The sequence below is a fragment of the Triturus cristatus genome, chromosome 7 (genome assembly GCF_964204655.1).
Source record: "Triturus cristatus chromosome 7, aTriCri1.1, whole genome shotgun sequence".
NCBI classification, from domain to species: domain Eukaryota; kingdom Metazoa; phylum Chordata; class Amphibia; order Caudata; family Salamandridae; genus Triturus; species Triturus cristatus.
In genome coordinates, this window is record NC_140590.1 from 1,582,610,337 (window position 1) to 1,582,626,111 (window position 15,775).

Sequence of the window (15,775 nt, forward strand, 5' to 3'; positions counted from 1 at the left end):
TTGAGAAGTCACTCAAAATGTGCCCTAATTTTTCTTTCTGCAGCACTAATCATACTTTTTATGGAAGAATGAACCCCCTCATTTTGTTCCTTTTTAAATTAAATGTTTTAAGAGTTACCACTTTAATCCAAGCAAGATGGCTTCAGGTGTGCCATACGTTTATCATAAGTAGGACTGTTAGCGCTCTAGTTGTTCTTTGGAACACTCTGGGAAGCTGCAGTAGAACACAAAGGAATCAACTGACAGTCTCTGCCCTTGTTGGATGTACATGTTTTACTGTGAATGTCAGACTTCATTCTCACATGACTGAGAAAGATAATGTGAATTTACAGAAAATAAGCTCTCAGTTTAGCTTATAGATCACCTTCCAAACCTCTGTGGGAAAGCATGAGAAAATATTTTTCTCTCAATCATGATATCCCAGCAGAAGGCTTTTTCACATGGTGAAATCACCTTAGAACATACCACAATTCCTAAAATGAGTATGGTACCATCAACAAATGATTTATAATGTAACTAAAGTCTTAAAACCTTCCATTAACTGCAATGCTTTTTAATGAGGTGCTATCATGTATATTGGTCCCAAGATGGCTGCCAACACTTCTTGGATGAAGTGCTGACAGCCAATCAGATCTCAGGATGAGATGTGTGGTTAGGCTCCGCCCACATATGTATATGATTTTACTTTTGATGTTCTCAGGAACTACTGAACAGATTGACACCAGACCTGCAAAAGGCACTTCCCTGACCTGAGGACTACCTCTCTGCCAAATTTCAAGTAATTCTGTTCAGCCGTTCGGGCTGTACCTTCGACTAAAGGTCCTATGGAAAAATGCATGGGGAAAACGCGTTTTGAGACCCCCCTTTTTTCTCGGCCCCCGCTTGACGAATCACCCCGAGACTTTTAGGGTAGGAGCAGAGCGGAGCGCCCCACCTATTTTGAAAATTTTGCGAGGATTCGTCAACCGGCGCCAAAGTTATTCCAAATAGAATGTCGCGGATTTCCTATGGAAACACGGTCCTAACTATAACTATCTACTGGCGACCGCCAGTAGATAATATATCTATATATATATATATATCTCCAAAGGTTAAGTTTCACCTGAAATTCACCAGTTATGGTTATCTTAAGTGACTTGTGCCCTGAGGTAACTATAACTTGCGCCCCTGTCATGCATAGGTTTGGCACCAATAATTTCATTACAAATGTTGCAGTGATATTATCAATGATGTCATAGAAGATTTAATATGTGAGGTAATTAGTAGTGCATGGCGAGGGCACAAGTTATAGTCTCCTTAGGGCACAAGTCAATTCAATTCAAATTCAAAAGACCTTTATTCGAATTACTTGAATTCATAAAAGTACAGACATAAAAACAATTCATCATTACAATATACACAACACAATATCTCTAAAAATTTTATGAGGAACTAAAACAACAATCTTTCAGTGATTTTCCATCATATTGCGTACACGGATTATTAGTCTTAAAAAGGCGCTAGTACGAAAAATCAGTTCCTCAGAGTCCAGGGAGAGTAACATTTGACAAGACTCCATAAGAGAAAGGGGTCTGTGTTTCCTAAAATAGGGTGTTAAAAACCAGTTGATATATTTTAAGTAAAATTTACAAAAGAATAAAAAGTGTAACTCATTCTGCTTACTGGTGCTATCACAGGGGCACGGGTTGCGGTCAATAATTAAATTGTAACCCAAAGGGAAACCCAGCATAAATTTTATGGAACCTGCCCTTAATCGAAATAACAGAGACCTCTCCCAGCTAGTCATAGGTAGAGTAAGATAAAGTGGGAGAGGTTGCCTGGGCAGGTCATTCTCGATATATCTAATAACCGTAGCTTTCAATGTTTCCCTTTCCAACCGTTCTGCCTCATAAAGTGCATATAGTGCTTGTCTGACCTCTGCCTTGTCTTGACATCCAATACTGGAGGGATCTACAAAGAGATCACCTTTATTCACGGCGCTTAATGATTTTGAAACTCCAGCTAACCATGGGATTAAAAGACCGTGATCGCATTTAAGACAGTCTTTGATTATGTCTTGTGTTAGTGAGGCTGCATTATTCCTCCAAATTCTCAACCAGAATAAAACTGGTCTGCTTCTGATGAAATCACAAACGTAAGGGAGGTTTAGCTCTTTGTGGCAGATAAATTCAGAGGACGAAATTGGGGCACCCAAAACTTTTCTGCAAAAACGTGTCTCTTCTCGTTGGATGCCGGGATTTTTAGCAGTAGCCCAAACTTCGGCCCCATAGGTGGCAACAGGAACACACTGTAATTTAAAAAAATTTAAAATAGCACTGGTTGCACCTAATTTCTTAGGGCGTGGGAGACTCAGTATTGAGTTGATGGCCTTCGAGAACTTGCTCGTGGCAAGTGGGCTTCCCAGGTAGGGCCAGTTATATTGCAGCCAATAGGGGATACATTTTTACCCATATCGCGCATTTTCCTAACAGCGGGCCAAAATTGCCCGCTGCTCTTTAAATTGGCGCTATCAACCAGGGACTCCCACTGTTCCATCAAAAGTGCCGCCTTCCTTTCAGCTATTTTTTGTTTGTAAAATTTCCTAGCTGTTTGTACCTCCGCTGTGTTCCTTGGTTTGGTGGTTAATGCCCTACGTAATTCCCTATTTGCCATAGAGCAAGCCGAATCGAACCATCTAGGGTCCTTCGTCTCAGGGGGTATAGGGACTAACAGATAATTTTTAATTGCCACGCATAATTTCCCAAAATCGGCGACTATTCTGTGACAATCCTCATCCATTGATAGACAGGAGTTTACCAATGCTAGGTGATCGTTCTTTACGCGGTCAAGTAGGGCTTCACAGTCAATTCTCCTCCATTTAAGACGGAGACCGTCACCCGATGGCGTAATATCTCTAGCGCCATTGAATTTAGCATATATTGGGCTGGGGCCCAAATACAAGGTGACTGTAAGAGGATTATGATCTCCATATAGGGTCTCTACCACATTTGAATCAGTAACACAGTCTGTTAGATGGGGGGATGTGAAAATAAAATCAATCGTTGATTTTGAATCTCTCCCTCTAAACGTGGGGGCGTGGGTCAGTCCTGGGGATTGGCTTGTTTCCATAACATTACTAAGAATGTGTTCATTTAAAATCTTAACAAGCTCAATACCTCTGCGATCTGCTAGATCGGGGCAACTTTTGTCCTCTGCTTGGTATTTACTTAAGATTTTTGCATTAAAGTCACCCCCAATAAGGATCCCTGACTTCTCGCCTGGGCCTATATTCATATTTGCATCAAGGTGTACCAATAAATTAGAAAGTGCTGCGTAATTCCTATTTGGTATCGAATTAAAATCATTATTATAAAAATTGATTAAATAAATCAAGGTCTTTCGTTTATATTCGAGCACCTGGATATTTGGGTTCCCCAATAATAGGTCCTTAAAAGTGCCACCAGCCAATATTCTGATCCCTATAAAGAGTCCTCCCATTGCTCGACCATGGGCGGGCTTAGAGGCGGGTACACTAAAACAGTGATAGCCCTCTAGGTACACATTCCCTGTAGCCCAAGTCTCTTGAAACATAATGACATCTTTGCCATCCAATAGCTGGACCCACTGGGGGTCAGACAGTCTTGATTCAATGCCTGCAACATTCCAGCTAAGGATGGACAGATCATAACCACTTTGCCTGCCTAGGTGTTTAACACTGGTGGTCTGCCTATAATTAGGTTGTGGCGTTAATGTTGCGTCCTCACATACAGCTGGGGATTTGTCAGTAGTAGGCTGTGTGACCGTAGGTTGAAATGGGATAGTATTGAAAAATGTGGTTCCAGGCCCCACTAATATCGGGGATACTAATGTAATGCTAACACTAGGGGTCGGTAAATCAAAGGGCCTGCTACAGATATTCTCCACCAGTGATGTGTCGGTCGAAGTTCCAAGAGCGTTGGTAACATTATGGGCCGATAAATTATCCAAAACAGCCCGATTGTTCAGTGGCCTATCCAATTCAACAGCAGTCAAGGTAGGTGGCTTAAGAGAACTGCAGGCACCACAATCCACAGCCATTGGTTTATCACTAGAGAGTCAATCGACCCCATCCAAGCCATTCAGGCAATTAAAACGATTAAAATGATTGAAATGGAAGTAGGGCCTGTCTTGCACCTGAAAGTTTGGACGTTGTGCATGATCCCTATGTCTATGTCTATGTTCCACCCTCACCCACTCATCTGATGTCGGAGTATGATGCATATGGGTAGGGGGGAAGAAAAAGGATACTGGCATGGTCTGGATAGTAGAATCCAATGACCTGTTTATTCCTTTACAAATATGCCGCACAGTGCCCGGATCCTTAAAGCTTGTCAGGATGCAGTCCCCTATTATAGATTTCCTAGTTTTACCTAACCAGGAGACCCTTCTTACCATAATAATCTCATTATTAAAATGGGACGGTAGGGGTCGATTCCAATTCAGCCATTTAATGACCTTATGTTTTAGTGATTGGTAATCCTCGTTCTCCCCTAGTCTTAAGCGGGGGGCACCTGCTAAGACCACCGTTAGACTATTAGCCTCTGGTGGCAGGTCTGGTCTCCGTGGACTTGGGGCCAGCCGACCCGGAGATGGTAGAGAGATACCACCAGCTTCTAAGTTGCCGTCAATAATCCCCAAATGGGAACTTTGAGAGGCAGAATTTAGTGTCTCTCTGGGCCTATTGGGTACGTTGCAGCGCGGTACATGGTCTGAAACAGCCATTAATGGTTGTAGAGGAGGGGCAGTAGTCACTCTCTGAGGGGAGACTTTATTGTTACCCTTCGTACTTCCCTTTTTGGTAAGGTTTCCTGCGGGGGGATAGGGTCCCATATTATTGGATTGCTTGCTAACTAAGATGTTCAAATTAGTAAAAGCTGTTTCCAATAAGGTGAGCCTACTCTCTACTTTTATCAGACTATCGCTAATGGGCTGTAAAAGAGAACGCAATAGCGATTCTAAGCTCCCTATAGCTGTAAGAGGGTTAGGTGTATCAGCCACTGGGGTGCTTAGAATAAGGGCTCTAGTTGAACTAGAGACCTTTGAGAGAAGAGCAGTGGGAGCGTTCTTATTATCCCTCCCAGTTTGGGGTACAAGTGTGTGTTTTTTACCGAAATCTAAATGCGTCGGTTTGATTTTCCCCCTGCCCCCCGTTGACTTTTTACTACGTTTACTCGGTGGGGGCTTGTGCAGCTCTACCTCAACTCTTTGTTTAGGCTTGCTCTTCTTGGTAGCGTACGAGGGTGGGATTTGGGTGACCAGATTAACAAAAGTAGGACAAGTCCCAGAAGGAGTTATATCTGGGGGTTTTCCAGAGGTCAGCTCAGGGGAAGTGGGGATGTCCCGCAATAAGAGAGGAAAATCCTCAGGGGTCAGAGATTTTAAGCTAGGTGGGGGCGTGTCATCCTCTTGGGTAATAGGATACGGGATGATCTCTGGCAGGGGCGTATTCTTCAAGGAATCAATGGAGCGCCGCCGCTCAACCCTGCGTTTCTCCAGTGATTTTTCCTTACCTACGTCATCTTTAGTAGGTTTAAAGTACTTGTCCAATGTCCCTGCATTACAGCCCCCTTCCCTGGCAGTCGATTTGCAAAGTCCTGGAGAGGACATCCTCCTGGACAAGTTATGTTTTGGACGAAAGGGATGAAAGGGATGTGGCCCGGCCCGGCCTCCTTTGGCCCCTGACGGCCACAGACGGTCCCGCCCTTGTCCCGGGCTTCTCCCGGCGCCGACCCGCGCGCGATCCCGCGACGCGGAGGGAGCCTCTGAAGATATAGCGCCTCCGGGCGCGTCGTCCAGCGTGAGTGGGCGGGGCTGAGGGGAATGCTGGGGCTTGCGGTCCTACCCTGCGGCAGCCTCAGGTGGCGCGAGGCGGCAGCGGCAGGGGAACCGGGCGTCCGTTCAAAGCCCAAAGAAGATTCTGAGCAGCCCCCAAAAGCCTGTCAGGTACTGTAATTTCCTCGTTTGGAGCGTTTTCCCCCCGCTCCACCGAGGGAGCCTCTGAAGATATAGCGCCTCCGGGCGCGTCGTCCAGCGTGAGTGGGCGGGGCTGAGGGGAATGCTGGGGCTTGCGGTCCTACCCTGCGGCAGCCTCGGGTGGCGCGAGGCGGCAGCGGCAGGGGAACCGGGCGTCCGTTCAAAGCCCAAAGAAGATTCTGAGCAGCCCCCAAAAGCCTGTCAGGTACTGTAATTTCCTCGTTTGGAGCGTTTTCCCCCCGCTCCACCGAGGGAGCCTCTGAAGATATAGCGCCTCCGGGCGCGTCGTCCAGCGTGAGTGGGCGGGGCTGAGGGGAATGCTGGGGCTTGCGGTCCTACCCTGCGGCAGCCTCAGGTGGCGCGAGGCGGCAGCGGCAGGGGAACCGGGCGTCCGTTCAAAGCCCAAAGAAGATTCTGAGCAGCCCCCAAAAGCCTGTCAGGTACTGTAATTTCCTCGTTTGGAGCGTTTTCCCCCCGCTCCACCGAGGGAGCCTCTGAAGATATAGCGCCTCCGGGCGCGTCGTCCAGCGTGAGTGGGCGGGGCTGAGGGGAATGCTGGGGCTTGCGGTCCTACCCTGCGGCAGCCTCAGGTGGCGCGAGGCGGCAGCGGCAGGGGAACCGGGCGTCCGTTCAAAGCCCAAAGAAGATTCTGAGCAGCCCCCAAAAGCCTGTCCGGTACTGTAATTTCCTCGTTTGGAGTATGGCACAAGTCATAGTTACTTGAGATTACTATAACTGGTGAATTTCAGTGTTTTTTAGTGTTTCAAATGTTACGTTGTTACAGAACGTTTCCCCCAACTATAAAATTACTTTAACCTTATTTTCTTCAGTACCTCACAAAATGTGGAGAGTCTGAGGAGTGGACGTCAAACAGAAAATCTTGCAGGACTGACGGGACAAACTGGCCCTCCCTATGGACCTGAGAACCAAGGCAGTATTGCCTGGTGAAGGTGTAAAAGGATACCCATGTAGCCACCTGTCTGATGCCCAGCACTGGAGAACCCCTGGCCAATGCTCTGGTAGAATGAGCTCCAAGGCCCTCAGGAGGCTCCATTTAGACCAAGGCATAGCTCACTTTTATACAGGCCCATTTGTGGACTACATCCCATTTCTTATGATAAGAGAAATTCCCAAAAAGTAGGGCTCCTTAGTCCAATCGATATAAAAGCTACGGGCTCTCTTGGGGCCCAACCCCACACTCCGCACAACCTTCGGCCAGTGAAGCTGGGGGTTTGGCTGCAGGGCCTGGCCATTTGTCTTTTGTTCCTGTTCCATTGCTCAGTCTTCTCTGCACATTTTTGTGCTCTTTCCCAACCTTTGTACTCGTATTTGTTGCCCTTCTGCTCCTGCTCCTCTTGTCTCTCCCGCTTCTCCTCTCTCTGCAAGGACCCCCCTCACACATCCTGCCCTTTCTCCACCTTCCCCTTATCTGCTCTCCAGCATGCCTTCTGCTGCGGCTTCCCCCGTGCGCGCGCTCCTCCCCCACTTAGGACCTACCTAATGGCAGCTGCTGTGTGACCACCGCTGGCGCACCAAAGGCAAGTCTGTCTACTCCCGTCTGTGCCTGAACCGTGTGCAGTGTCACGGTCATTGGTCTGTCCAACCGCCACACTACACGTACACTGACATGCTACCACTCAACACCAGACGCTGTCACAACCACTGCCACTGCTCCATACCGCATCGTACGGCTGGACCTTTCTCATGCGCTCCCTGCCATTTCTCTTGCAGCATCTCTCCCATGCCACCCTCCACACAAACATCGCACTGCATTGCCTGCATGCTCTTCAACACCAGATCCCTCTAAAAAACACACCACGAGGTCTGGAATCTCATCAGCACACATTCCCCAGACATTCTCTTTCTCGACAAAACCAGGCTCAGGCCACCATCCCCCATCGCCATTGATCAATGTGGCGATCCCACCTGGCTACAAGATCATCCACCGTGACAGGTTCCACAAACCTAGAGGAGGCTTCGCAATCATCCACAAAGACACCATCACTTGCACTTCCTCTATGGGCGAACCAGCCATGCTCATGGAACACCATCTCAGCCACTTCATGTCCATCTCAGGCAACCTTGCCTCTCGACTGCCAGGACCCCGCACCTCCTTCAGCAAGCTCCTCATTGACTTCGTCACTTCCATTGCCATTAGATCCAACAACTTACTCCTGCTGTGCGACCTCAACATTCATCTCGATGACCATATGGACCGCAATGCCATCGACCTCCTAGAGAACCTCAACAACATTGGAATCATGCCACTCGTACAATGCCCAACTCACATCATCGGGGACACGCGAGACCCAGTCTTCACAGCCAGCAACAAAATTACCTTCAGCCACCTCAGTCAGTCGCACTCTTCCTTATCAACGCACCCCATACCACCCCGGCAATCCAAAACCAACCATGAACTTCAGATGCAACTGAACAACACAACAGAAGCAGACTGGACCTACAGCCTCAGATCTAACCAGCAGATCCTCTCAGGCGACATACAGAACCACCTATCCATCTTCAACAATTGGATCTCAGACTGTGGTGCAAGCATGCTGGTACATGGAAGACCTAAGAGACTTCAAGCACTTTTGGAAACAACTAGAAAGAAGGTGGAGAACCGGCTGAGACAGCACCTCCAGAAACTCCTACAAATCCGCACTCGCGTACAGATCAAAGAAGCCAGGAATGCGGCCCTCTTGCTCAGACTCTAATCCTGCTCCAACTTTGGCAAAGAACTCTTCAACGTCATCAAAGAATTCACCAACCCAACAGCAGCCTCCAACACCATCATCCCCTCACAGAATCTCTGTGACGACCTTTCTGACTTTTTCCACAACAAAATATTCAAAATCTACACTAACTTCGCACACCAACCCACCATAGAGGACATCATCAAGCAACTCCTCCATCACCACCAGGAGCACTCACCTCCTAACGAACTAGAGCCCTCTCACCACAGATGACTGACCAGAATCATGCAGAACATCCACTCTGGGTCCCCCTCAGGCCCCTGCTCTCACCAGATGTACAATCTGGGAAGCACACTGATCAGCGCCAACCTCACCACCATCATCAACTCCTCCATCATAAGCGAAATTTCCCGCAGCTGGAAACACGCAGCTTTCACAGCTTTCCTGAAGACACACTCAGCCAACCCGAAAGATCTCAACAACTACAGGCCCATCTCGCTCCAACCCTTCCTGGACAAATTCCTGGAGAAAGAGATCTACAAACAGCCCGCCCTTCTTTAACAGCACCACCTCCTGGACTATTCCCAGTCAGGGTTTCCCATCAACCACAGCAGAAAACCGCCCTCCTGGCAGCAACAGACGTTTGGCCTACCATGGATGGAGGAGAAACTGCCTCTCTTATCCTGCTCGGCTACTAGGTGGTGTTTGACACAGTCTCCCATGGCACCATCATCTCTAGACTCCATGACTCAGGAATTCAATGGGATCACCCTCAGTTGGATGGCCTCCTTTCTCTCCAACAGGACACAGCAAGCCAGACTCCACTTTCACCTCCGAACATAAGAAGGTCCTCTGCGGAGTCTCCTAGGGCTCTGTCCTCAGCCCAATCCTGTTCAATGTTTACATGGCACCTCTCGCCCACATCATAAGAACCCACGGCACCAAATTTGTCTCCTTCGACACTCAGCTCATCCTCTCCATCACAGACGCAATCAACACAACCAGGACCAACTTGACAGCATGCATGTCCAACGTGGCTAGCTGGATACAAGATAACTGCCTCAAACTCAACACGGACAAAGCAGATAATACTGATCTTTGCCCCTAGGATGACTCCTGGTGGCCACCCGTCCTGGGTATCATGCCCACCCCCTCAGACCTTGCTGAAAACCTCTCTGTTATCCTTCATGACAAACTCACGATGAACAAACAGGTCAACGCTGTGATCGCATCCTCAGTCACATCCTCAGAATGCTTCTCAAGATCTTCAAATGGCTCCCGGTGCACACCAAATGCATGGTTGCCCAGGCCCTCACCATCAGCAGACTCTACTACGGCAATGCACTGTACGTTGGTACCTCTAACCAACTCACTCGAACACTCTAAACCTCCCAAAACACTGCCACCAGACTCATCCTAGATGTCACCCAAACACCACAAGACAAATGAGACACACTACAGTAATCAGCAAGATGTTTTCCTTGTTTTCTGAAGACCGAACTACAATTTTCTTTTGTTTGTCAAGAGAGAACCCTTAGTAAATCAATATCACTGTTATACTCAGGAAGCCAATTAAAAAAATTGAAAGGTATGGTCTCACACACCCTTGGGTGTCATGCTTCATCATAGGCCATCCTTGCTCTCCAGAGAACTTTTCTAGTGCAGGGTCGGCACACATAGTTCCATCAGAGATTTATGAAATTCTTAATTCATGTCTGAACAGATGTAATAAGAACAGCTATCTATTAGTCAATATTGACTAGATTCATAGTTTTTGACAGTAATGATATCCTGGGGTGCTCAGCATTCAATTGACTTCTGATGTCTCTTTCCCTCACTTACCTAACAAACCAAGGCTTTGCTTAGTCAAAACACTCCAAGTTATAATGCATCCATGGATAAAACATTGTAAACCATGTGTTTCTGAAATTATTGTGAACTAGTGTGTGTGTCTTAGTTAAATGTTTTCAGGCTTTTATTTTATTACTGTGTAGATAATTGAATCATTATTGTACTTTTCCATGCTCACTTACGTGTGTGGGCTGCTGGATTGCTGTCTGAATGTTCTAGGTTTACCTCTCCGTACAAACAAGCTTTAAAGATTTGGCTCCTTTCTTACTCATCCTAATGTGGGTATGTCAGCCAGTCTATTATGCAGTCATTTTTCGGTATGTACTCTCATGTGCATGCATGCAGTGCCGATTAGTGTAGCACTCAGTCCTCTTTAACTTAAGTAAACTAGCACAAATGTTATTTATAAATGATATGTTTGAGGCATATGAGCTGCAGATTATACACTGTGCATAGATCGCCATCTGGTGTTGGGCCCGGATGTTTGCAGTTTGTTTTTCCTCTTGGAAAGTCTTTGGAAGTCACGAGGTCGGTGACTCCTCCTTTGGTTCGTGCCGAGAGAGGCTTCGGCACGGGAGTGTCGGTGCCGAGAGAGGCTTCGGCACGGGAGTGTCAGTGCCGAGGGCCTTATGATGTTTGGTCGGCACCGAGAGAGCGGGTTTCGACACAGAGGGCTTTGCTGGGCTCGGTGTGGAGGTGGAGGCCGACTTTTTCTTCGGTGCCGAAGGGTGTTTTTCGGCACCGTTGGAAGGCTGGCTCGAGCCGCCGGAAGGCTTATTTGGCTTCTTCACCGGGCCTGAAGGTGGGGTGTTAGAAGCAGTGTCCTTGGTCTTGCCTTGGCTCGAAGGCGAAGGCGTGACCGAAGCCTTTTTGGGTATCGGTGTGGGAGGGGGTATAGTACTCGCGACCCTCTGCGCCGGGGTGATGTCCTCCACATCTGATTCGTCGGCCTCGGAAGCGCTGACGAGATCGTCGTCATCTTCTTCGATGTTCTGCTGTCCCGGAGCTTCGACGTCGTCCATGAAGATGTCGACTGGAGCGGAGGTCGAGGAATGCGCCATGTTGCGTCTGGCCCTTCGATCTCGAATAGTCTTTTTCGATCTAAAAGACTTGCAGGCGGGACAGTCTCGAACCTCGTGTTCAGGGGAGAGGGAGAGGTTGCACACCTCATGAAGATCGGTGTGGGGGAATTTGGACCCACATCGAGGGCTCTTCTTGAAGGGAGTTCTTCATCAGCCGAGATCGGAGCCGGGATAGGCCCGAAGGCCGCCGTCGACGGCCGGAATCGAAGAAGTGCCGAAGGGAAGGTGATTAAGATGATTTATTTATCTGAAGAATCTCGATGAGCGAGGATTTTGCGTCGATCGTTGAACTGGAAAAGTTCGGAACCGGAGCGCGAAGTATTACATCCGAGCCCGATGGCGGAAAAAAAGATGGAGCCAAAGCCCATGCGCAGTACGAACCAAAGGAGGAGTCACCGACCTCGTGACTTCCAAAGACTTTCCAAGAGGAAAAACAAACTGCAAACATCCGGGCCCAACACCAGATGGCGATCTATGCACAGTGTATAGATCTGCAGCTCTACATGCCAAGAACAGATGCATACTGGTAAGTAGCATATTCCTTATTAGCAGATGGGTGTAGAATTCTTTTGGGTGCAACTCTGTAACAAAATAAGACCCATGGAGGGCTCTTTGAGATAAGCAAACGTGTCTACTTTGTCGGGAACTGACCATTACCAATGGACTCCTTACCTTTATGTAACTGTATCCCAATTGAACTCTCATCTGAATAGTGCCTGTTTTTCTACTGTACTATTTTTTTTTTTTGTAGGATTCTTATTTATGTGTTATCTACTTAACCTGTATACCTCAGTCATTCAGCCCTTTACGTGAAGAAATCTGTCACCCCAAATTGCTCTACATGAATAAAATAGATATTACAATGAACAATCAAGTAATGTTTTTTTTAAATATTTTTAAGAATCGGAAGAAAAACATTTTGTACCGGAAACTGTGAAAAAAAACTTGGAATCAGAAGCTGGCGACATATCGCATACTGGTGTTGTGGAGAGTTTTCAGGCCAATGGATTAGCAGATGATGGGCAATCTGTATCATCAACTGATAATTTGGTAGGACAATAATTTTTCTTAAACATTTTTTAAATACTTTTTAAACTACATTTAGTGCAACTTTTAAGAAAAAAGTTTAAAACGAAACAATTTTTATATAGATTTGCTTGTTCTGATTACGTTACTGCATTTTGTACCATTTGACCTTACCCTGTTTTGACAAATCTGTATGAAGTATTTTAAGTACATACACAGAAGTTTCATTCTAGAATGTCTGTGCTGATTAGCAAGAAGTAGAAAAGCTGTAGGGAGGGAGTCCCTAATCATGTGTTTATTATTCAAATTGTTATAGATTGGGTTTGTCAAAATATAGCCCAATCACAGATTGGGTTTGTCAAAATATAGCCCAATCACAGATGGATTCAGAAGCAACAAACTTGCTATGCCAACACCAGCAGTTCATGTGTGTTTTGCCGTGTTATGGCCATAAGGATGCTTTAGTGCTCGTAGGTGGTGGATATAGGAAGTGTCTTTCATGACATGGACAAGTCGACTGGAAGTAACTGGTTAAATAGTCACAAAATTGCTCAAATTCCATCACTGGCAGAGAAGTGCTTCTTTGCCATGCATGTAGATCAAGTGAAGTTGCCATTCAATGTTGAGGAGCGTGCATTGATTAACTTTATGGAGATGGTTTTCACGAGTTTTCAATGGTAACTAGTTGTGATACCAAGTACGGGCTTGCTCTGGCTGGAAGTTGTACCACTAGACTCCATAGCATCACAGACTGACAGTAATTCAGAGTCCATCTATTGCTGGAGGTTGTTAATCCTCTGTTCCCTTTCCCCGCCACCTCTATGTGCTATTGTGCCCACTGTGTCCCTGTACTGTTCTGCTCATTGCAGGTCTACGCCCATCCTTTGGCTCCCTCTACCCAGACCCAGCTTGTCTCATTCCTCCCTGTCTTGTTAGGACGATATTATCTGCTCACAGAAACAGGGAAAGAGCATAAGGACTACTGGCAAGTGTACACACATTGAGTGGTGTGACTTGCGGTCTATCCAGGGGCTGGGATATGCTCTTTCTGTGCTATCCCCACAACTACCACATTGTGTCCCAGAGTGCAGCGTGTGTCTCTGTATTTCCACTCACCCCATACCTGTCTTCACTGGAGCATATTGGTGCTGTAATTTGCCATTAACACATTTTAGATTGATTGAATCTTTGTATGAAGAATCTGAACGAAACTTTCCAATACCAAAATATGTTTATCCAACTTGGATATTGTAGAATTGTGTACAGATTGACCAAGGGTAAAGTTATAAAGGGTTGTATTTACTGTTAACATTTCTTTATAGCATTATTGAATAACGAGAATAGAAAAAAGCTTCCTTTCAGACATTGAGTCCATATTCACAATGAGGGAGTGAGAAGTGTTTAAGAGGGTCACATTGACTTCCCATTTTCATGCAAAAAATCAAAACAAGAGGACCCACTATTACTGTTTTTTCTCTCTCTCTCTCTAATGTTCACTGTGAAGAGCAGCCCTAGGATTTTTATCCGGAGCTTGCCCACTAGGGTTACTAGGGAAAGCTTTATCATGTAGTCATTTAGGTATCTGGATGGGCTTAACCTTAAACACCAAGGGAGCTGTATGATATTCAGGGAGATCCTAAATCTTAAATTGTCTAAAGTGCTCTGATATTGATTCATTAGGAGAACACCATGATCATATTAAACTGTCGGAGATGCAATATATGAGAATTGGTATCGCTAGCTTCTCTGGGTCCTCATGCTCTAGCCAATATACCCATGCCTTGAAGCGTCTCTTGGCTTTCATCCGGATCTATTGCCGATCCCACCGTAATCTCTTGGTTTATATAAACCATTCCTCTACTTGTATATATACTTATTGTAGCTTTGTCACACAATCATTCCTGCATGTCTTACGTACCAAACTACTGTTTTCGTTCCTAGTAGGTTACCTGTTGGTACAAGAGAGACATGATTAGCAGAAAAAGCTCCGTAATTTAGTATTGTCACACTGTGATCAGGGCATACTAAAGACTATTAAGCGGTTAAATGTTGTGCACCTTCTTATGATTGAACCCTTAAAATAAAAAATTTGAATTCATTAGCCATTAAAAATGGTTGGCACACAGCATCCATTGTTTAACCTAAAAATCTGATGTTATCCTTTAAATTAGCTTTTTGTTTTATGCCCCATGACGTTAAGAATTCGCAAACCTTATTGTCGCACACTGTATGGAGCGATTGGGAACAGCATTTAAAATTCAGGCCTTTCGGTTTTCATTAATGAAAAATGTCCCCTCCCATCCTACTTACTTCATCAAAGGTTTACCTTTGGCTTGGAAGCTTCTCGGCTCCTCTAGTCCCCAACTATTACTTTTCAACTATCTTCATGTCGTCACTGTAGTCTTGTGCCCATGTGTTGTCTGGCTGTTCCTTAGCCTTATTTGATAAAAATACCCAAATATTTCTTCAGGTACTCGTCTACTTTGAGATATTGTGATTGGGTTCGTTTACGGTGTCCCACTACTGCTACTTTCAAAACTGTGCGAGAAGCACTGTAGTCATGTTTGTCATATAATGAGAAAAGTTAGTGTAATCTAAAGTTTGCTTAGTGTCTCACACGTTTATTTTTGTCTACTTGTGGGACTAAGATTGGGTTTATTTAGGGTGTAATTGGGTTTGTGCTGTTCCGTTACCCCTATTAACACGGGTCCCGGAGCAAGGATAGGACGCAGGCAAGTTGCCTCCAGTAACCTATCACCGGAGCAACGACGTGCTCCAGCGCACCCAGTCAGCCGTAGACGTTCGTACTAGGGGTCTACTGATCGCCCCAGTATAAGTCTACTAGGCCTTTCTACCTTCCTGGTAATTTATGTCAATATACTGCATACCAGGTTGTAGTGCACTTCTTTACACATTACCGGTCCTGACGAAGTGCCAATTGACCTTTCACACATAACTTGACCCTTGAGGAACATTATCTTCCACACAGGGGCACACACACCGTTTTTAATTAGGCGGGAGCTACCTAGCTTATTAAAATTTGATCCCAATAGGACTGCTCCTTACTTATTTTAACTATCTCACTCCCTTGTACACTACCTAGCCCCCACACCCGCACGCTCCTTACGGCTT

The 15,775-nt window shown here is 46.1% G+C and overlaps 1 protein-coding gene across 2 annotated transcripts in view; it reads left to right on the forward strand.

The window, feature by feature from the left end:
- Positions 1-15,775, forward strand: part of ARFGEF2 (ARF guanine nucleotide exchange factor 2) — a 629,301-nt gene that overhangs the window by 172,020 nt on the left and 441,506 nt on the right. For both annotated transcript variants that reach the window (XM_085619427.1, XM_085619428.1), the window contains exon 8: positions 12,519-12,667. In XM_085619427.1, coding sequence (XP_085475553.1) covers positions 12,519-12,667 — 149 coding nt within the window. The remainder of the gene's footprint in view (positions 1-12,518; positions 12,668-15,775) is intronic.